The 22,197-nt window shown below is 38.1% G+C and overlaps 1 protein-coding gene across 3 annotated transcripts in view; it reads right to left on the bottom strand.

The window, feature by feature from the left end:
* Nucleotides 1–22,197, bottom strand: part of SGMS2 (sphingomyelin synthase 2) — a 41,303-nt gene that overhangs the window by 11,048 nt on the left and 8,058 nt on the right. For all 3 annotated transcript variants that reach the window (XM_082050466.1, XM_082050467.1, XM_082050468.1), the window contains exons 2-5: nucleotides 6,514–7,171; nucleotides 5,612–5,729; nucleotides 3,517–3,670; nucleotides 637–803 (exon numbers count right to left, since the gene is read on the bottom strand). In XM_082050466.1, the coding sequence (XP_081906592.1) occupies nucleotides 637–803; nucleotides 3,517–3,670; nucleotides 5,612–5,729; nucleotides 6,514–6,968 (894 nt within the window). In that variant the 5' untranslated portion in view covers nucleotides 6,969–7,171. The remainder of the gene's footprint in view (nucleotides 1–636; nucleotides 804–3,516; nucleotides 3,671–5,611; nucleotides 5,730–6,513; nucleotides 7,172–22,197) is intronic.

The raw sequence follows: 22,197 nt of genomic DNA, 5'->3' as shown, positions 1-22,197 counted from the left end.
CCAAAGGTATATTAAACTGAGCATCTTTAACACAAAGGGATGCTTTGTTGCCGTACAAAATTCAGGGAGATGAAGCACTCAAGTCCTTTCAGGCATGTCATGTTTCCATTGATGACTAGTAGTTGAAAACTAGACTAGGATGGCTGGAGAGCTGTGCTCCTGTTTGAAAGTGCAGCAGATGCCTTCTGAAAACACGTAATTTTAGTGACATCTACAGAAGAACTGTCACTAGAATTTTAGCATGATCTAGGGAATTCAGTTTGGTCAGAAATTTTATTATTAAACTACTCTTTATTCATAAGCTTAGACAAACAAGGGCTAGTCTATACATCCACTACAGCAATAAAGCCTTGAAGTTCAAAAAATGTTTTTAAGCCAAAATATCAGGAATTTTAAAAATAACTTCATAAAAAATATTTTTAAAAATAACTTAATAATAGGTGCAGATCAAAAAGTAACTTCCAAATGCATTGACTATTTACATAAACCACAGTAAAGTGAAACTCCTTGCCCAACTAGTTTAAATTTCAATAGGGAACCTCTACTTTTATTACGAAATTAAAAACCAATTTTGACCTTTGAGCAGTATTAACAAATGTAGGCAATACATGCATTGTAAAGGTATTTGCCACTCACCTTTTCATTAGCCATGGAGTGGTACCACCAGAAGAGCCGTGTGGTGATGTAGTAAGCAATGATGACGTCTACGGTATAGTGTTCATGAGCAACGAGGATACAAATGATGCCAGCAGCGCTCATTAGCCAGCAGATTAAGTGATACCACCAGAAATGACGCGGTGAATCTGTGAAATAGGGAAGCAATGGGAAAAAAACACACAAAAAAGCCATGTGCGTTATTATAAGAATCCACAAAGGGAAGGGGAAAAGATGAAAAAGATTATTTAATTAAGGCTACTATATTTTAAAACATAACTCATTTATACTACTCTGGTCCAAAACCCCTGTTTTGACAGAGAAAACAAGACTAAAGAATTTTGCAAACTCAATGAGGTGTTCTTTCTTTGTAAAATAAATCCAAAATGAGCAGCTAGAGGTAGACAGCACCATCACCCATTTTCTAGTCAAATTGTTAGCTTTTCAGATAAATCACTTACAGGGTAGGGCATGCAGGGGGAAGAGAGAATTGAGGCAAGACATACACTTTATTTTACTTGCATGTATCAAATCGCTGCTCAAGTCAAGTTACACTCAAGTAAAGCATAACCCAAGCAGAGACCAGAGAATAAACAAGAAAAGACACTCTTAATTCCTAGGTTTTAACTACTTCGCATGAAACCTCTGTTCTGTGAAACAGAGCTCACTGTACAGGGAAGTACAGTATGTGAATTTATACCCTTTCATTAAAGATTAACAAACGGCAGTGAAGCTCTTCTTCAAAATGCGTTTAAGCCACTTCAGTGGCAAAGTTCCCCTGCCCTTCTCTCCCCGTTGGAAAATGCCTTGGGTGTCACAATGACCATTCATAACTCCTGACAGGCCAACGGGCTTCATTTTAGTCACAGTGGGAGGTTTTGGCAGCCCTTGCCTTGTGGGGCAATGGTCAGCCTTTGCTTTCACACAATACTGGCAGAAAAGTTACTGATCTCAACAAGCCTACCCATAGCGGTTTGAGAAGCCTGGGTATCATAGCTCCTGTAAGAGGACTTAGATTTTCATGCAAGTGTCAAAACAGTGAGTTCTCTCAGCTCTCTGCAAAACATTGCGGATAAATCTGTATAATCTGTATGTACTGATTGAAAAAAAATATAAAAATGGTAAGAAGCCAAGTCATCTCAAGAAGCTGATGAAAACAGCCCCAAGCAAGAAAGACATACCAAGGCTAAAAATGTAAATAACTATTCTGGGCATAAAAAAGTGGAGTGTGGGGGAATAAATGAAGAAATGGCAAAGGAGGAAAGGAAGAGAAGAGCAGAGGAAAAAGACAAAAATCCACTAAGCCAGAAATAATAAAAACCTCAGAATGCATCTTGTACTGAAGACATGTCATATCCCAAGAGCAGAAAAGAACACCATAAGCAACCTCTAATTCAGAACAATTATAGGGCTTAAGCCCTTGCTCAGATAACATTTTGCTAATTATATGGGAGGCAGAAAAATGAAAGCTATGCATTTCTCAGTTATAGAGCACAACTCCACTGAAATAGATGCCTAACAATTCGGCAGCAGTCAAAGGGCTTATTACAAGAGTTTGTGTGCTACAATTCCTCCAGCCCCTTATAATAAAAGCACATGAGTTATACTAGCCCTGAAAATATTGGATTATCTGTATTTTTCCTGCTACTAAAAATATTAAAGAGTATGTGACCGGCATTAAGGCAAACCCCAAGTCTATTACTAGGCTGTTTTCCTAATATTGCTCTGGTAATTTTGATGAGTTACACATGCCTTTCCCCCAGTAATGTTCACTTTACAGGAACAACCTCAGCCTAAGAATCAGCAGACTATAATCAGCACCTCAAATCACTGCTGGAAGAAGGTTTCGCATCCACAGATTTGAACTTTGCAGTATTAGAGAGGCATTTTTATATTGTGCTTTTTGTTTAAGGCAGAATGTAGCACTGCAACACTTCCTTCCCTCAACATTTTAATAAAAGGAAGGCATTCAACTGATTCTGGCTAGTCTTATTTTTGTTTCAGTGAGAATTACACATTCCCATGAGCCAAGCTAGCATTTGCATAGTTTGGGACATAACAGGAGAGAAGGTTCCAATTCCAAACATGTGAATTGGAAAAGGGAACTCCCTACCATGCATTCATGAGCAGCCAAGTTCCCAGGGTAGAGTATTGCTTACCATATTTCAGATTTAGAAGTTGATGCTCAGTTCTCCAGAGCTTCAATCAATGCTGTGTGTGCAGTACAGATAGATATTTTTTTCCCCACGTGCCCCATAACAATGTCAAGCAAAAGGGGAAACAATAACCCCACCTATATCTTCTGTGTGCTTGCCAAATTCTTATAAACTTCCAGAGGCATAAGTAGCAGAAGACATCCAAGGAACATGAATCAACTTTCCATTGTTTAGAGTAACAAACGTACAGCACACAAAAAAAATGACGTTGGTTCTGGCTGTAGTAGAAGCGTGCAATGGCACTGTGCTCAAGCCACAAAAATTCCTTAAAATCTAAGGTATATCAGCCAACCTGCATAGCCCTAATCTGCACAATTAACTACAGTATGTTTTACCCAAAATTTGAATAACCTGTCAATTAATAATGAAAAGCTAGCTTGCTTCAATCAACCAGTAAACACTTTCTATAAGGGCAGAAGTGACACATCTAGACAATTAAGCCCTTAATTAAAGCCCACCCTACTTCTACTAGCCTCACATTCCATTTTAGCTCAGCAATCATGACTTTGATTTGTATTTCGAACGTGTACATGTACAGTGTATATACAGCTGGCCAGTGACTTTTGGTTCTAAATGTACTTTATCATGTGCTTTCCCAATACAACAGATTGGAACAAGAGAAGTGCCTTGAAATACCATCACTTACACTCTTTGATGAACAGGTAGGTCAGCGTTAGTATCACAGTGTGACCACTAAACAGGAAGTCTCCGCACAGGATGTGTGATCCAGTTATGGACAGACCACCACCAGAAATCAGCCGCAGGATCCTCTGAACCTTTGCCTGAGAATCTCCGTTCAACTAGAACACCAGGAAAAAAAGTACAAAGAAATATGTTTAAAGATACCCCATAAGTGGTTTGAGTAAACTTCTTGCCCAAACATATGTGGAGTCACAGAGACACAGAGAAAATGACACAAATTATCCTCATTTTCTTTGGCTTTCTTTCACATATTCTTAAACAAATCAGCATACATATAAAAGTTGACAGGTGTTAAAGATCAGCTTGAAAACACTAGCATTCTGTCTGTGCCTCCCCAGACTATTTAATATATGCATTGTATAAGAATGAGATGCAGAATATAAAGGTAAACATTAAAAATTTGTAAGGTCAGGTATCTCATGATAGCCATTAATAGAATGGATAAAATACATTTTAAACCAGTTCTAACATAGCACAACCTTGTGTACCATTTCTGTCATTCAATTCAGAACTGAGCAATGCTCCTACAAGACAAAAACCTCAAACTCCATTTCAGATTTGTTTAGAAACTCAGTCAGCACTTACTCAGATTTAGAGTTTTGTTTTTTTTTTAAAAACATGCATTAGGATCAGCTTTTGATTCTCATAAATATTAGGCAAACATTCAATTTCACCTAGCTGTTTACAGATTAACTCTGGAAAACTAAACACAACCAGCCACACCAACACACAACCAGCCACACCAACACACAACCAGCCACACCAACACACAACCAGCCACACCAACACACAACCAGCCACACCAACACACAACCAGCCACACCAACACACAACCAGCCACACCAACACACAACCAGCCACAAGATAGAGAGATAACTGTGTTTTCCATAATCATAAAAATTGGAACAACATGGAACATGGAAAAATCCAGAAGAGGTATCAAGTTTTTCTAGAGTTCAAATAATTCATAGTGTTCTAATGCTAGCAAATGCACTTTCAGAAACATTTAAGTTTCCCTTTGCTTATCTCTTCCCATTCCTCACTATGGTCTACTATACACAAAGTCATTCTCCAACCTACTAGAAGAAAATGTTTGAGTCTTTACAATAGTGGTATATAAATAAAGCTTTTTCAAGTAGATATTGATTCATAAGGAAAGTAATTCATCCACTATGTTCCTAAGCTGTCCCAATGTGAAGGAATAAAAGCGAACAGACACGATGCTGTACCTCACGACCAACAAGATGCTACATAAGTGGTGACAAATTTGTCTCCCAAAACAAATTAGCAATATTTTTTAGGTTTCAAAATGCTTACCTTCTCAGCAGACAACCAGACAGTTTCTTACTCTCTCAAGTGCACTGCTCTTTCAGAACAGCCAACACAATTCAGGCTATTCCAAGGCAATTATATGTCTACAACTTTTTATGGCAATAAGAGAATTCCTTTGTGTCACCACCTAATTACGCTTGTAGAAATATTAGCATCTACATGTTTCTATATGTATAAGCTCATTTGAAACAGCTGAACTTGTGTTAGCCACATTTATATGCATTTTGCAGGTTGGAAGCAGGGATAGGCAGCTGACTTAAGGTATAGTGACACCTCCTGACAAAGTAGTGTGAGAAACAGGACAAAGCATGTGATAACACTGTGGGGTTTTTAAAGGGATACTGCAACACAAGCTTGTGTATGAGACTAGGAATTACAATATTAACCTTTGGTATCCCACCATGTAAAAAAAAATATTGCTGCAGTATTAGAGTGATTAGCTTAAGCCTCAGAAGTGAGTTTACTAGTTTGGTAGCAGCACTATTTCAACATAGGTACTCTCCTTTAAAGCATCTTAACTGCAGCAACGGTTTGAGGCTCTTTCTGTATCCAACAACTTTTGGTTTATAACTACATTTCTGAAGACGTCAGCTGAAAGTAACTTGCATTATTTAATAACACCTAGAATGTTATATTCTATTTGCTCTAACGAGCTGTAAAGACTCGCGCAGAGACCAAGGCAAGAATTAGGGAGCAAAGCCTCTTACCTTTGGCGCACACTGAAAATGCATTCCAGGCACGGGTAAGGTGGTAACGTACATAGTAATACAGCGGTACAGATACAAAGTTCCCATTATAAAAAAGAACCTGCGTCCCACTATTGATCTGAAAGAGAAGTGGGGGATAAAGCTGAGTACAAAGTTCACGTGCAGGATATACATACAACAGTTATGGAGCTCTAGCTTTACTATAATATAACACTAAATCCTTAGAATTGAAGAACAGCTCCAACCCCTGCTCTTCACAACACATTTCTCCAAATCAAATACTAGTAAGTCTTTCTTCAGGTTTCAGTCTTGCTAACTCATAATAGTACGTAACTACCACAAAGCTCACACCAAAGCTACCTAATCAGTTTAACATGCCCTTACTCTTAGCTGTGCAGTTGGGCATAGCTTTCCTTGACTCAGTGACCTTCTTATTTTAGTCCCATATTATAAACATGTACTTGACTTAAATATGTCTAGTTTAAGCAAATGAAGACAAAGGAAAAAGCTTGTAGTCTAGATGTAGAGGACACTGGGTTTCTTCTCAGATTTGGATGAGATTTTTTACATCATCATCATCATCATTTCCTCTGTTTAAATATTGCCAAGTCAGTAAACACACTTTGAAAAGCCCAATCCCAAAATAAGTTTGACTAGTACAACACAGGTGTCAGAAATTCAGATTTAGAAGCATTATTCAATAACCAGGATAAACCTGTGTTTCCATATCCAGCATGGACACTGGAACATTTTCTAAAGAAGTCATCCCTTTTTCATTTTCCTTCAATCCCTACTCTGCAATATTGCTACAGATGCTACCATAAGATTTCTGCTACCCAGAGTAAACGAGGGAAACCAACATTCTGAAAACATCCTGCAGAGAAAAAAAAAAGGCTACTTACTTGTATCTAAGAAACAACCACTGGAATATCCATAATCCAACTAGTATCATTCCATTTATTTCTGATACAGAAAAAGCCCATTTCACACGATCAATGTAATCAAAAAATTTGTCAGGCAAGGGAGGGCTCAGCTCCTTTGGAGGTACTCTCTCATGGACCACAGTGATCATGACAGTTGTTAGAATCAAGTTGAAGAGAGCATAGACAAAGGCGATGCCTGTTTTCCACCACTCCAGAGGGAATTTGTTCCTAGCCTCAGCAGGCATGGCAATCTGGATGTAATCAGGATATTTCTTTGCTGTTTTTCGCAAGCCATTAGACAAGCCCTTTGGTTTGCTAGTGCCATTTTTGTTCTCTTCACTGACTGAGAGAGTAGGTCGTGAGTAGCCACTAGAAGTGTCATTGTTTTGAACCTCCATATGCTCTTCAAGCTTTGCTGTCTCAATGGTACTCATTCCCAAGCTGTATGGCCAAAATCCGTTTCAGTGACCAATTTTGGGCTCTCTGGAGTCTGTTATTCCTCTAAGTCCAACGTTTTGTTCCTAGATGATTTTTGATTCCTGTGAAATTCTAAAAAGTGTCCATTGTGCTTTCACTATTCAGATACTGTAAAGGGAGTTGTGAAGACAAATCCTTCTTTCATCTAGAGATGTATCATCTGCAAAAAAACACAACAGATACTGAGAAACTTCAGAACTACCAGTGTGACACTGAACAAATATCTCAAAAATGCTTATTTTAAGTTCCATCCAAGTCTACTTACAACGCAGGCAAAAGGCAAACTAGAGACTGGTGGTTACTGGGAAATAATTCAAGCCAGTTCCTACTGAGTAACTTGATAAATCTCTGATCAGCTTAGGTACTAGTAGAAATTTAGGCTTTTTTTTTTTTTGAGATCCACAGACTCTAATGATCATGATAGCACTTGCTTAATCAGTTCTCAGAATTAAGACTAAGCCATGTTTGCAGCAATACTGAATTTTATTGCTTGTAGGGTTCCTACAGATATTAAGTGTGGTTTGTCCACATAGATCAGGTAATCTTGTCAGTCTAGGGGATAAGACTGAAAACAGAATGGCACTACAGCATTTGATTTTGTAAGGTATAATGTAATTTAGAGTCATATAAAAAAATCTGCTCAATGGATAGCTTCATTACATTTTCTGGGATGTAAATGAGTATTTAAATCAGAACAGGTTTCTATTAAAAAAAAAAAGTCTACATAGCTACTGTAATATCCACTAAATAATGCCTGAAATTTCAGAGAACTGAGAAATACATCTCTGGCTTAGATTCCTAGTTATGGTAACCTATATATAGAACAGACTATAAATGGATTTGTGTTAGTCCTTTAGTTAAAAATGTGTCTAAATAGATTTTTTTTTTTAAACAGGAACAAGTAACAAGATTAATTATCACACAGGATTTGTTTCAGGCTGCATTTGTCAATGCAGCAAAATCTCACTAGATTAAAAATAGTAGATAAACGCATTTATTTTATAATTTCATCTACAAAGAGAAGAATGCAGTTCATCTCCACAGAACTGTAATTGCTCTAGTTGAAACAAAGACCATTTCTCCCCTCCATCTTTTAAGTTCTGCAAAACCACCTACTCATCGTAGTTGTGATGTGCCTATTTTTGTTACTCTGTTCAGCTATGGCAAAAGTAGTTTTATCATATACTAAGTGCTCACTATCTACCAGCAGATTATAATTATTTTTTTAATTGCTCCTCTAAGAGAAGTTCAACGCTACCAGCACCTTAAGTCTCTGCACGTCAACACCCGCTGCCACAGTTTGCCATGCTATCTGTACAACAACATCATGATGGAAACTAGAGCTGCCGCTGTCCCTAACTGTGCATCACAGAACTTGGCTTTAGAGAAGACAACCTGGAAAAACCTGTCCAGGAACTGATCTCTCCATAGCAAGGACAATGTAAAACCCAAACAGCCTGGCAAGGCATTTATGTTTTGGTCCCTCCCTCTGCAATACCCCCCAAAATAGAGAATCCCACTGGCTTCCTTGCTGCTGCTCTTACCGCTGAAAGAGAAGAGGTAAAGGTTCAGATCACAAATACATGAGATTGATAGAAATAATACTGAAACAGTCACAAAGCATTTCTAAATTAACCTCTCAGCAGTGTTTCTGAAACCCACTGCTATTGGTTGACTTTTCCTAACTCCCTGATCAACAAGTGTATGAAAACAAACAGACACAACACACCCAAAAAACCAACTCTCCATCGCCCCCAAAAAGCAACACCTAAGAAAACGAGTGGTGATTTCAGGTGCTTTTTCTCTCTTCCTAAATCAGGCTGTAAACTCTGCTAGGAAAAAAGGGATGTTTAACCCAACAGCCAGGCAACACTCTCCGATGCTTCCTACAACTGAGAATGCTCTTTCAAAGCAGCTGTGAAAGCAACAGCTTTACTTAAAACTGTAGTAGAACAGCATCTCAACTTTCACAAGTCCTTTCCTTAACACACACACACACATTCTTCTGTTCCCTCTGGCTACTGAAGATAAGCATATGACAAAACACAAGTGACAGTACAGGAAAAAAAACCCGAAACCTAATTGATTAAGATTTGGAACATGAGTCTACCCAGTGCTCCCCTACTAAGTGAAGACCCTTCAACAGGATGTTATACATGGCAGTGGCTGATGTAGAGATCACCAATTGATACATTTTATCAATATGCAGCTGAAACACTTTTAGAATTACACATTTACTGAAGAACAAAGAACATCACAGCAAGTAGCAACCTTAGTTACTCACTTCCCCACAAATACCTAACACCACTAGTAATATAAGGAAGAATTTATTTTTTTTCAGATATTTAATGACATCCAAGTAAGCCTTAAAGACCAAAGAGTATCTGAACTACACATGAACAATAACTTAACCACTTAAAAGTAAAGTGGCACTCAGGTTTTTATATTAACTTATGAAGCAAAGCAATTATACCTACAGCTTGCAAGAAAAGGTTGTGTTCCTTCCTGGTACTTTAAAATGGATTGTTAAGGCATATTGATCTACCACTTCTGTTGGCTCATCAAGATTATTTCAAGCAGAGTCCATACTGCAGTCAAACCTTTGTTTGCATTGATAGTTCAAGGTCCTATGCACTATCTGATCAGTGATCTGTGATAACATAAAGGCTTTTCTTTATAGTATCTTGTCAACATATTTCTCCCATATTTGAAAAGCGAGAAGAAACTCTATTGATGAAAAGGACAAACCCACTTTGCTTGCAGCTGTCAGTCCCTCGCTGCCAACCTGACTGCCCAGAGAAGTGGCAGCTATAAAGCACTAACAGCCTCATCATCCTCTGCTACAAGCTGTAAAAGGAACTCCCCAGAAGTACACAGGTTTTTCTGCCAACATCCCATCCCCTACTCATATCCATCCAAGTCCCCATGAGGAGCGTGTTCCTTTTGCCTTCCAGGTTGTCCTTATGTTATTTTAGGTAAAATATCCTATTGCTTCTTTTGTCAAACCTGGAATGCCCCCATTTCAAAACCAGGAGATGCCCATAAACTCCCTAGCAGTGGGTCTTAGACAACTTCAGTAACCAGGCAGCAATGCTCAGACCTGGACATCCTGCCAACATTTAGGGTTTTAAAAATCAAACCCCATTGCTTAAAGCTATGGAGCATCCACTGGAGGAATCTCAAAGACTCACACAAAATTAGCCAAGTAACCCAAAAGGATACACTCAGGTTTTAGGAACAAGTTTTCTTTTTGGAACCACTTCAATACCTTCTAAAAACAGACATGTAGCCTCATCAAGGAACGGAGCTTCTTAACCAGCAATATTACAGCCAAAGTCATAATTGCCGCCAGGAACAACATATTTCAAGGAAAATATTAAGAGCGAAAAAGATACAAAAAAAGCAGGGGTCCTAACTGTTTATCCTGAGCTTCTAGTTGTTCCCAAGCAAATAGCTCCTTCAGCATCCCCATTTCACTGTCATTCAAAAGAAAATAGCTGATGGGAGCACAGCTCTGAGACAAGTGTAAGAAAGCACGTCTGCATTTGGCTCTTTACACGAGAACTTCAGAATAACAAGCAGTTTTATTTAGCTTGTTAGTCATCCGATTTTCACATAAAGGTCATTTTCACAGAAAGTTAGCTCACAATTGGCATTTCTCATCTGGTATTTGAAACTTCAGTAAGATTTCTCAAAATATTTTAACTTCTGTAATTTATCAAAAATCCAATAGCCACAATTTGCACAGGCCTTCCACATAAGTAATTCTTAACCTGCTGTTCCAAATATGAACAATACTATTGTAACAAACGCATCCAAACAGTATGACCGATCTACTCTACATTAAGGAAAGCTACACACTTAGATGGAAAAAGTTTCTAGGCAGTCTCTTAAAACCTCATTCACTTTTGTTAAAGTTGGCTGAAACATCTGATCCAGCTGTAATATCATCTTGTATTTGGTAGCTGCAGAGAAAGGGTATGTAAATAAAATACTGCAGAAAATAAATACACAACCGGAGATAACATGAGAGAAAGTTATAGTATATTGTTATTAATATCGTGATTAGCAAGAAACAAATGATAGCTAGTTTGTATTTTCTTCAGCAAAGTTTTTAGGGCTATTTGTGGGACCAGAACTAGCAAAGAAGATGTGCAGCCTATGCTACCTTGACAGCAATGAATAAAAACTGGCTTTTGGGGGCGTTCTCTTTTTATTTTTTGAAGCATTCTGGGTCTCAGTGTGTTTTTATAGTATCCCTTCTTCCATGCAATATGTATGCCTCACGGCATGTAGACCATTAGGGGGGAAAAACCAAATCCACCATAAACCCCAAAATGCTAAACCAGATCTGAGCAAAATACATTTAGGCACGCAGAAACCAGACTGAATTTAATGGGTTTGCTTATTTCTATTTCCCTACAGTAAAAATATTTTCAGAGCTGTGTTCATCTTTCAGCTGTACAATGTTTATGCTTAGAATATATAAATACATGCACAAAGCAAGCTGCAGTTTATTTAAGTCACAAGTTCATCTACATTCTCTAACAGGCTGCCAACACATTTCTTGCTCATGTGAGGCTAAACAAGCGCAAGATAAAGCTGTGTTACAGAAGCACCGTCCATTCAAATGCTCTCAGAACTGAGACTATCATCATATTGTCACTTGCAATAAATTTCAACTTTTATAAAAAGCATTAACTACTTACCCTGTATAAAATTCTTTTCAGTAGTAGAAATAGACCAGATAGTCCCCCTACCCCTTGAGAGAGGGATTTTGCAATTCTCTCATTTAGGGTTACTAATGTACCAACAGAAGCTGTCTTTTAAGAACTAAATACCTACACTTACCCAAAGAGAGGAAGGGGAAAAGCTTCAAGGTTACTGGTTATCTATTTCTACAATCCAAGTTTTAGCAGTTCTGTGGAATTCTGTTTCTTCACACCGCTTAATAGTAAGAAGGGTATTAGTTTCCATTTTCATGGCATTTAGTATTCAGTGTGTTCCAAAACAGTGCCAGGTTTCTGAAACAGTATGTCCCCAAAACCACGGAAAACCATTCATACACATGTATGTGTAAATATGTAATTACAAATAAAATATAACGGTAATTTTTCCTTAAGAGCAGTCACCATTCTGAACACTGCTGAGTAGCTTTGCCTTAGTTGTATGAAGGCATCTTCAAATCCTCAGCTGTTTGGTCTCCAGACTCCAGAGGATCATTTTTGGTAACTAAGTCTGATGCCCTCCAAACATGCTTTGTATCACCTAAGCCTGTCACAGCCTCAGATTTTTTTCCTCTCTGTTATTTACCCTTATATTTTAAGAACCACGGTCACAATATTTGTAAAATGGCAATTATTTGTTATCTTTTAGTGCTAAAGTGACTAATTCTAGCAGTAATTCACATGCATATGGCATAAACAAAGACAGTTTTATTTACAGGTTAACAGTCTTTCCTAAAACAAAGGTTTTGAGAATGGTCAGAGTCTTATCTATAGGATCAGAAGCGTTAACAGGATAATTGGGGTTAGAAGAAACCTCAGGAGGTCCCAAGGCTCAGCCAGGATCAGCTATGACATCAAGTTGCTCAGTGCTTCAGGCACAACCTCTCCAGGCAGCCCGTTCCACTACACGGTTGTTCTCACAGTAAATGCGGTTTGGGTTTTCGTTTTGTTTTGGTTGGTTGGTTTTGTGTTTTGCTTTGTTGTTGTTTTGGTTGTTGCTTGGTTTTAATCTACTTTTTATATCTACTTCTTATTACAAATTATGCCTCTTGTGTCTCATCCTCCCATGGCCTTGATGTTCCTGATGATGTCCTGATATGATGGTATGATGGAGCTGTTGATGGGACCGGTTCCACAGGGCCTGTTCTCCAGCCCTTCGACCACCCTGCCAGACCCTTTCACAGAATATGTTTTTTCCTGGATCAAGGACCCAAAAACAGACACAATATTCTAGATACAGCTTAGAAGTACTGAGCAGAGAGGAATAATCACTTCCCTATAAATCCTGGCTATGCTTCTATTAAATTCAGCTCAGGATAGTGTTGGCTGCCTTCATTGCCAATGCACATTGCTAAATGCCTTTCCAACAGAGCTCAAAGAAATATTGACCTTTTTCTAAAAGGCTAAAGACTCCCTCATAACTTTTTCTCTCCAGAAAAATGAGATTAAGAATAAATCTTGTTCCTACTTAATCTATCCTCTCCAAAACAAGTCTGTTTCAATATTTCAGATCTGGACAGAGAGGTCTGCTATCCTGAATTGATACTTAATTTCTGAATCATCTGCCTTTGAACAAAGGCAAAAAAAGGTGCTCTATACTGCATGTTCTGTAACATTGCAAAGAAATGTTGAGCTTACGTCCTTTTTTCCATTCATTAAAAAGGAGCATTATAAACACTTAAAAAAGAATAGAATTCACTTTACTACCTCAGTCTTATCAGGCAAAATAACTCCAGAAGAGTGCCAAAAGAAACCTCTGGATCATCATCAGCAGCGTTTAAGTGTTTTGCTGTCTGACCGTCTCAAGCTCCTCGCTGCTAATTGCTTTCATTCTGCTATAGCTTTGCAGACACTGTTGAAGAACCACTTCTCAAAGAGACAGCAAGGTTTAAAGATGTGTTAAGAGCTGAGCAGCACATCTAATGCCCCACATCCTTTCTAGCTCACACAAAAGTTGCGGGTTGCTGGCTGGGGGGCCTGACACGGAAGGCAGGAGTGTTTTAGACCGTTTTGTAAAATCCTCCACCTAGTTACCGAGAGCAAAGGTTGCACTTCGTGATGGAAACTCAGACCCAGGGATTAGTCACCACTTTCAGCAAAGGGCCGTGAGGAATCACAGTGACTAATGTGTGCTTTAAAGTGACGCTGCTACAGCTTATCAGTCATCGGGCAGCTAGAAGAGGAAGTCACATACTCAATCAGTGGTACACTCCAGAAATATTTGGGTAATTATTAAAAAGATAATGTACGTCAATTTTTTTCCCTGTGCTAGTCCCAAAAAAGCAACAGTGCCAACTCCAAAATAAGAGGTCACATTTATGAGAACATTTTGGAATATTTCCTGCAGCAATAAGAACCCTTTTCCTAGAAGTTTAGAGGACAATAATTGCTTAAATCTGCAAAGTATTTTACAACATTAGCAGGTAATAACTAAGGAATAGATGAACAAGTCGAACAACACAGATAAAAGCTACTTTAGCGCTGAAGTACACCCAGAAGTTCTTATCTTGTAACTAACATTTAACAGAAATTTACATTAAAGAGAGAACCGTTCACCTCATCTAGTGAGAGTAGAAATACACCACATGAATTCTTAGGATAGGGCATATTTAAAACTAATTAGTATCATACTATAAGCAAGTTTCACATATCACTCAGTTTGATTTGCACATTACAAATTATGGATCTCTATGCAGGAGCAACACTTGCTGTGTTCAGAGGTTCAAGCAATGAAAACATCCCTTTTTGGAAACACCAGTATCTCCCCCCTCCTCATCTTACCCTCTGTGCCAACACTAAAAATCAAGCACACTACACACTGTCAAACAAATCAGGAAAGAGTCACTGAATGCCTTCTCCTCTCTCCCCCCCAAAAAAAAACCTCCTAGATAGTTTTCAGCTTGCTCAACTCTGATGTAGCTACCTGGAAAGCTTCATGAATATTAGTCAAGAGGAATGACACAGACATAAGGCATGGACGGTAAACACCCAGACTGGCCAAAACTGATCATGAAACACTATCTGCCCCTTTGGGTCTTCCCCTCTCCCTTCTTGCCACAACCACCAGTTCTCAACCCCACCTACCATGGCAGCAACGGCGTAAGGCTCTCACATCACAGCCAGCGCTCACAGTAGAACAGACATAGGAATACTCAGACCTCTTGTTAGAGTGTTTCTTCACAGGCTCAGACATCCAAATCTACATTCAGCTCACACACTGAACGTTTGTTTCTCTCTGCTTTTTGAGCTTGCCACACTTTCAGAAGTAAAACCAGGTAAGTTTAATTCTAACACCAAGAAGTTAAGACTACTGTGCAGTTTAACTACCAGGACCAACCCATACAGATATTTATTAAGGGAATGAGAACAGCAGCATAGAATCCTTTCATAATATATCATTTGAGCTTCTAGTCTGCAATAACCAAAATTATATAAATTTTCCTACATGTGACTGGGTTTTTCACTGAAATTCTTCCCATCAAGTTTAAGCACTACAGAGTTAAATATGTTCAAAAAAAAAGACATCACAACCTAAGCTTCCAATGCAGTCCCATGGTCTTCCTTAGACTTGTTCAGGCATTCCATTAGCTCAAGATTTTCTATTAATAGAAGAAAATACTTTCCACATTATGCTGAGAAGAAAAAACGTTTCCCTTTTATATTATTTAATTAGTCAGCGAAGACGACAGTTGAGCTTTAAATCCTAAACACTTCAATACTGCACACTTCAACACTTCCTCCTTTATTTTTGTTTCTGCCACAGACCGATGAACAACACACTTCCTCAGAATTATCTCTTCCCTTACCTCACACACCAGCTCCCAACAGCACTGCGTATCATTGCTCAATAAAGTTCCAAGAGGATGTCAACAGCAGGACAGCAGTAGAAAATAATCACAAATATCACCCAAAATCTTTCTGTAATACCCTTCCCAGACATTTTGCTATTGCCATTTGAGCCTCACCCTACAGGTCAGAAGAAGAGGCCAAGAATGCTATTAATATGTTTTTACCACCCCTTGCAGAGCTACTATTTACCTCAATACCTAACTAAATATGTCCAAAATAATTCAAACCTGTCTTCATTATTCCTGCCTTTGGTAAGAGGTATTTTCTACCCTCTAGCACTTAACAACCCTGTATTGAACATCACCACAACAACAAAATGTTTTTATGCCAAGCCTCTCATGAGGCTCAGCATAGAGCTTTTTACCATTCACAACAATCCTTTCATTTATTTTCCTTCCCCCTTTTCACCTAATAGTTTGAGAAGTTTATTGCTTTTTTAAAGCTTTTAAAAATTATTTAAAGAACCAAGTTAGACAGAAAGGATTTAAAAGAATGAAGTTGGTGATGCTCATCCCAAACTCCCATTTATTAAAACTGCAAGATTAAAACAAGAAACCAACAAGAAAATGACCAAGTACCATCTTCAGTATCGCTCCTAGAAAAGCCATCATTAGGTTCCCTCACTGTAGCATTAGACAACTGCTTTGTAACTTCTACATCTTGTCCATGCACACGCAGCATGACTAAAAAGATACAAATTAAATTAATAATTTAATCACTGGAGTTACACTAAACTTAATCTACCAATTGGTAAAATCTGGTGTGAAAGTACTGAGGGTACTCAGAATCTACATGGAATGCTTCTATAATGCACTGTACCACACTCCTCAGGTAGTAACTTCCAGTCCGCAAGCTACCTGTTATGCCCAAGGGAGGCTTCTAGTCACATCAAACCTGTTATCTTCAGCAGTACATGAAAGGAAGGGATCAAACTAATCAAGCGTTAATGTGAGCTGCAAATACAAGCTGGCCAATCAAACTGTCTGTTAAATGGCATTTGTATCAATTGCATGGTGTGCTGCAGCTGAATATCGTTTGTTTTCCATGTCTTTGTTTAATGACTTGAACGATAATGCTACTATTGCTTTAAATTTTGAGTCAAGATACTATTTTCACAGTAAAAAACACAAGCAAGAATCCGAGTCCAGTTCTGACATTTGTCTTACTGTCAATGAGAAACAGGGCAGGGGTGGTGCATGGAGCAGGCAGAAAATGTGTAATCAAACAAGAGGTTTCAGAAAGGACTTTGGAAAAAGTTATTTGCTAATATATTTTATAGTTCCTGGTTACATTTTTGTGTGATGTCCTAGAGCTCTAGAACATCTTTATAAATAGAAAGCATTTTATAAAAGTGATTCAAAATGTACTTTAAGGCATTCTTATCCCATGCCCAGCCAGACATCTATATATACACTGATCTGAGAGAAGGACGGGGGAACATAAAGGTGTCATAGATACTAGCTGAAACATGGGGAGACTGTAACTACAAGGTGACAGATTCCATAAACTGTTCTCCCAAAACACATTGCAGCAGTCAGAACTGCAGACAACAAAACCATTTAAAAGAATAAAGTCAGTCTCATTTGTAGACTCACCAAGACCAGTGATGTTGTGAATGTGTGCTAAGCAACCATGGTGTACAGTAAATAAGTGGTGAATCAACTAATTACATGTGATCAGTTACACAAGTCTAAGGAAAGAACTAAGCGTTCAACTGGAAACAGTGTCATCAGTTTTAAAAGAGGAGAATGCAGAACTCAGCAAAATTAGGGCACTGTAAGAAACAGTTATTCTGGTCTATCAATTGGTGTTTTCTCATAAAGAAGGATATCTGATTGCTTTCATTTCTGCTGTGCTCCTGCATGAATCTTCCTCAAAAATACCAGTGATGCCAAAAGAGATTTGCATGTATCCGCAAGAACAGTTCAGGTACTGCCTTCAGAAGTGACTTTCTAACTTTATGGCAAATGCACATAATCTGAGCAAATTATTGTCTAGAGTAGAACTTGAAAGTTAGACACTCTAGTGGCTTGGATTTCAAGAGCTTACATCAACACAGCACTGCAGCAATCCAGGCCACTTGTTCAAGTACCTACTTAGCTAAACACAGGCCAGCACAGGGCACAAGCTGCCATCTCTTGTTCTGCAAGCAATCAGGGCGGCCTCCTGAAGTGTCCAGGGTCAAAATTCACAGTAAAATATCTTAAGCATGTTCAGACAGCAGTACACTGAATATTCACACACACATATTGAGACATTTTCCAGCAAGTACTCGAGTTTCCACTAAACCTCAAAATTTGAGTTAAAGTGTGGACTTCACAGCAGGCAATTTAAAACAAACATGAAAAACAAAGACAACAAAAAAAAAACAAATGCACAAAATAACCCACGAAAAACAAACAAAACACTGAGGGAACAAGTTACTATTCAGTTTAACTGTATATATATATATACACACACATATATATGTGTATATGTATATACATACACAACTCCCAGACCTGGATATGAAGTCTTAAACTCAATCTACAAACTGTCCTAGACCTAGAGAACCCATGAGAACAGGAGGTGAGAGGTGTGAAAATAGTGGTTTAAAACTGTCATAATAGTGAAAAGACAAAAAGCCATCCCAAATAACAATACATTTTCTGTCCACTAAGACTACCTTTCACTCCATTGAATCAAACTATTACAAATATACAACAAAAATACTGTGTCCAGCAGTTTACCAGCCTTTTTGATGAAAGGAGAAAGGCTTGTAACCTGCTTCTATCTGAAAACACTATAGAATATCGCTATAAATGCATGTGTAAGTAGATTTTTCATGTTCCATTCTCAGCAATGCATGACCAAACCATAAGGTATGTAATATCAGTTTAACACCTGCTGAGTAATACAGACCATTAAAACCACATTTTCATACCAGTGTTGTGGAAGATTAATCCAGATAGTAGTTCTTTGAGCAAATTACATGAGGCCTAAGTGCAACATCCTCTTGTAGCTGTCCATATAATCGCAATACAGACTTTGATAACCAACAATCTTTGCATATTACACACATCACAGTCAAAGTTTAACTAAACTGCATTGCCTTAAACACATGATCTAGAAAGGCTTGCAGTGCTAAAAGCTTTGTGTCTGATTTTAGCACAACAGAATACAGGGGGAGAATAGGAAGAAAGTGCACATGCATGCACACTCAAAAAAACCCCTGAGTGTGGTAAAAGAAGATAGTTCTAGCGTTTGCCCTTAATGTAGCACAACAGAATAGAGAGCTCCTGCTTTCCTGCACCTCGTATCTGCGCTCCAGACCTCTGAGGTGAACAGTGTCCCATTTCAACCTGGGTCATTCAGTACTGAGCTCCTCAAATGTAAGACAGCTAACAGGTTTAGTCCAAACCCTGTCACATTTAAGAGTTTATTTTAAACTTTCTCTAAGTCCAAATTAAAAAAAGAAAAAAAAACCCACACCCTGTTTATGGGAACATTCATCCTGCAGAGTAAAAATAAGCCAGAGAGCTCTTTGTCTTGTTCAGACTGCCCAATGACTAAAGCAGTGTAACCAGGAAAGCATAAACTGCCTGCAGTCTGTGAATTAGAGCAAGATGTGTAATTATTTAGATTTTGTTAGAGCTGAAAATTTCTTTAGCCCACCCATTCTAGTGTTGATATATGATAGGCGTTTTGCCTTGTCCCACTGAGATGTATTTCATCCATCTTTTTAGCTTTTAAAATTTGACACAAGTTACTGACTCCTACCATGGACACACACATTATTCCACTCTACTTTACACAGACTAGTTGTTCTACACAGAAGAAATGACACCTTACCATACTTATGCTTTGCTTGTGTGTATGAAAATAGCTTGGCCAATTTTTCTTAAGAACTGTATAGAGAACAGCGGAAGCTAATGACCATGGTTACCACAGAAAAGAAAAAGCTATCCTCGGTGGAGGGAGCTTGCCACCCAGCTATACAGCATCTGTAGTATTCTCTTTCATGGTGGTAAATACTGCTAAGATGATGAATTTCAAATAGTGTCTGCAAATTCAGGATGCAATCACTGCAGTGGGCAGAAATTTAAATCCATAACACTCAACTCTTCCATAAGTTTTCTTCATATTAACTTCCAAGTTCACTATGGCACCTTAGAAGGAACAATGTCTTTAATACTTCTTGCCTTAAAACCAAACAGGATGCCACAGCCCTTCCTCTCAAGATTGAAGTCCATCATGGAAGTTAACCTATTTCTAAGAAAATAAAAACACTGAAGAGAGTTGATTTTCTATTTTAGTGCACAATCACTTCTTATAGTCAGTACATGATTCAAACCACTTCAGTCAATCCTCTTTATCACAGGATGGAGAGAAACACAACTTTACTTGGGAGGACCACCTTTAGATTTCTGGCACATTTTCCACATCAAATAGATTAGTTTATGTGGGTTTTTTGGGGTGTGGTTTTGTGTGTGTTTGGTTGGTGGTTTGTTTTAGTTTTTTAAAATTCAAAATTGCTGCCTATAGCTGTGTGCAAAGTGAAACAAAACGGTTCTGTGAAAACACAGCAGACCGAGCATCTGCACTTCTTCAATAACTACAGCTGAGCAAGTGTCTTAAGTTGGCCTTGTTACTCACTAAGCAGAGTCAAATTTGGTGCTCATAATGAACCTCTACAAGACCAAGGTGCTACGTCAGGAATGAACTCTTGCCAAATGATGCACTCAAAATGGTGTCTAAAAATCAGAGTGAAATCAAGTGAAGACAAGGTCACGCTTCTGAGAATGGCACTGTAAAGAACTCACATATAGCATCCTTACAGATTAGTACAATATTCATTATGAAAATGGGAAAAAACACATGCTTTGGCAGGAATTTTGTCAGGTTCCTAATACATAGGAACTAAGAGTAACATACATTTCTATACTTTCTATACACTCCTGAAATAGTTAAGTAGCCAGAAAAAAAAACTAGTAAGTACAAACTGATCCCAAGTAGATCCTCAGCAACTAATTTATCTCAGCATCAAAAAACTCACAAATGAACACTTAAATACTTTTGGGTTTATACTGAAATTTAACATAAAAATTTGAACCAGAATAACTGGCAGAGGATGAAATGACAGAATTCTGCATTAAGCATGTTTTCAGCACTGTTAAGACAGTAACACATCACTCCAGTTTTTAAAATGTCCTTTTGAGGCAGCAGCAGTGATGGGAACAGTTTACTTCAGCACAGTCTGTGTTGAGTCTCAAACAAGACAAGGGCAGTGGTATTTGCCTCCCTTATAAAGCATCTACAAACAGCAACTGCTGTTTCCCATTTACAAGGTTGATGTAGGAGAAGCGCAAAAATAAAAATCAGATTACCTGTAGTAATTATAGATATCGACCAGAACGATGAATGAGCTGCAGGATTATATCACATCCTCTATATGAAAGACAGAATTAAGCACTAGGAGGCATGACCTTCTCTGCTGCTGTTTAGCAAATTATGTCACCTAAATCAGGAGACTGTCTCCTTTATGTCTGCTCCACTAACCAGCTGTCCAGCACTAGAGTCAACATAAGCAGGAACTTGGGTGTGTGCATAAGTAAATATTTTGTCACTGTTGTACATTTCACATAACTGAAACTGATTGTGAGAAGTCACTCAGCACTCACCACACAGCAGTTTCAGATCTTAGGAGGCTACGCAGAATAAAAGCTTTAAAAAGAGAAAAACTAAGAAATGCAAACATATTTCATCAGGAGGAAAAAAAAACAAAACAAAACAGTGAGAGCAGGTGGCTTCTTAATAAAGGACTTTCACAGATGAAAGGGTTCTCCTAAATATATAAAGGGGAGGTAACATATACTAAAAAACCTGTAATAACACTTCAATAAAGAAAAAGCATAATCTTTTACTTAAGGCTGTAAACTGAGTCTTGTAAGACCCAGGTTCTAGACAAGCTCTACGAGAAGTTTGTTCTTTGAGGCTCGACAGATTGCTGCACTCTGATAGAATTACAAGCTCTCACTTATTTTACAGTTAACCAAGATTTAAAAAGAAAAACCCAACAATCAGATTTAAGTTCTAGTATTAGAGGCACAAAACCCAGAAATCTGTGATTAAACAAAATTCCTGTAAGCTACACTCTATGAATGCAAACTCCAGTAAGTTTTGCTAGTTCATGCTGTCATTTGCCATCAGAACTTGCATAAAGATGAAAACTGAATAACCGTACCAGTATGATTTAACCACTATATAAGTATTTAAAACTTCATTCTTCGAACATTTGAGTTTACAACAGTAGCAAGACTGACCTGGGCCTAAGATACGAACATAGACACTAGGAAAAAAAAGCTTCTGCCCCCAATGAATGAAAGTTACATTAACTTTACGTGGGACGTACTGGTTTATGACCTGCCTCAAACATTATATTTCACTAAAATCATTACCAACTGCCTGGGGAGTTTCTGAAAACCAGTGATTACAAACTGCTGCAGGCAGTTTGTAAATTCTCAGATGGGGGATTAGAATGAACAGCTAAAATGTATTTAGCTTCCTGGTTTCGTTTTGCTTGCTTTGATTTCTTTCATGATGTCCATTGCTTTCACCAAAGGAACATTAC

Source organism: Streptopelia decaocto (genome assembly GCF_964273445.1).
Source record: "Streptopelia decaocto genome assembly, chromosome: 4".
NCBI lineage: Eukaryota > Metazoa > Chordata > Aves > Columbiformes > Columbidae > Streptopelia > Streptopelia decaocto.
Note: the sequence above shows the minus strand (reverse complement) of the source record. Positions and strands in the feature narration are given on the sequence as shown.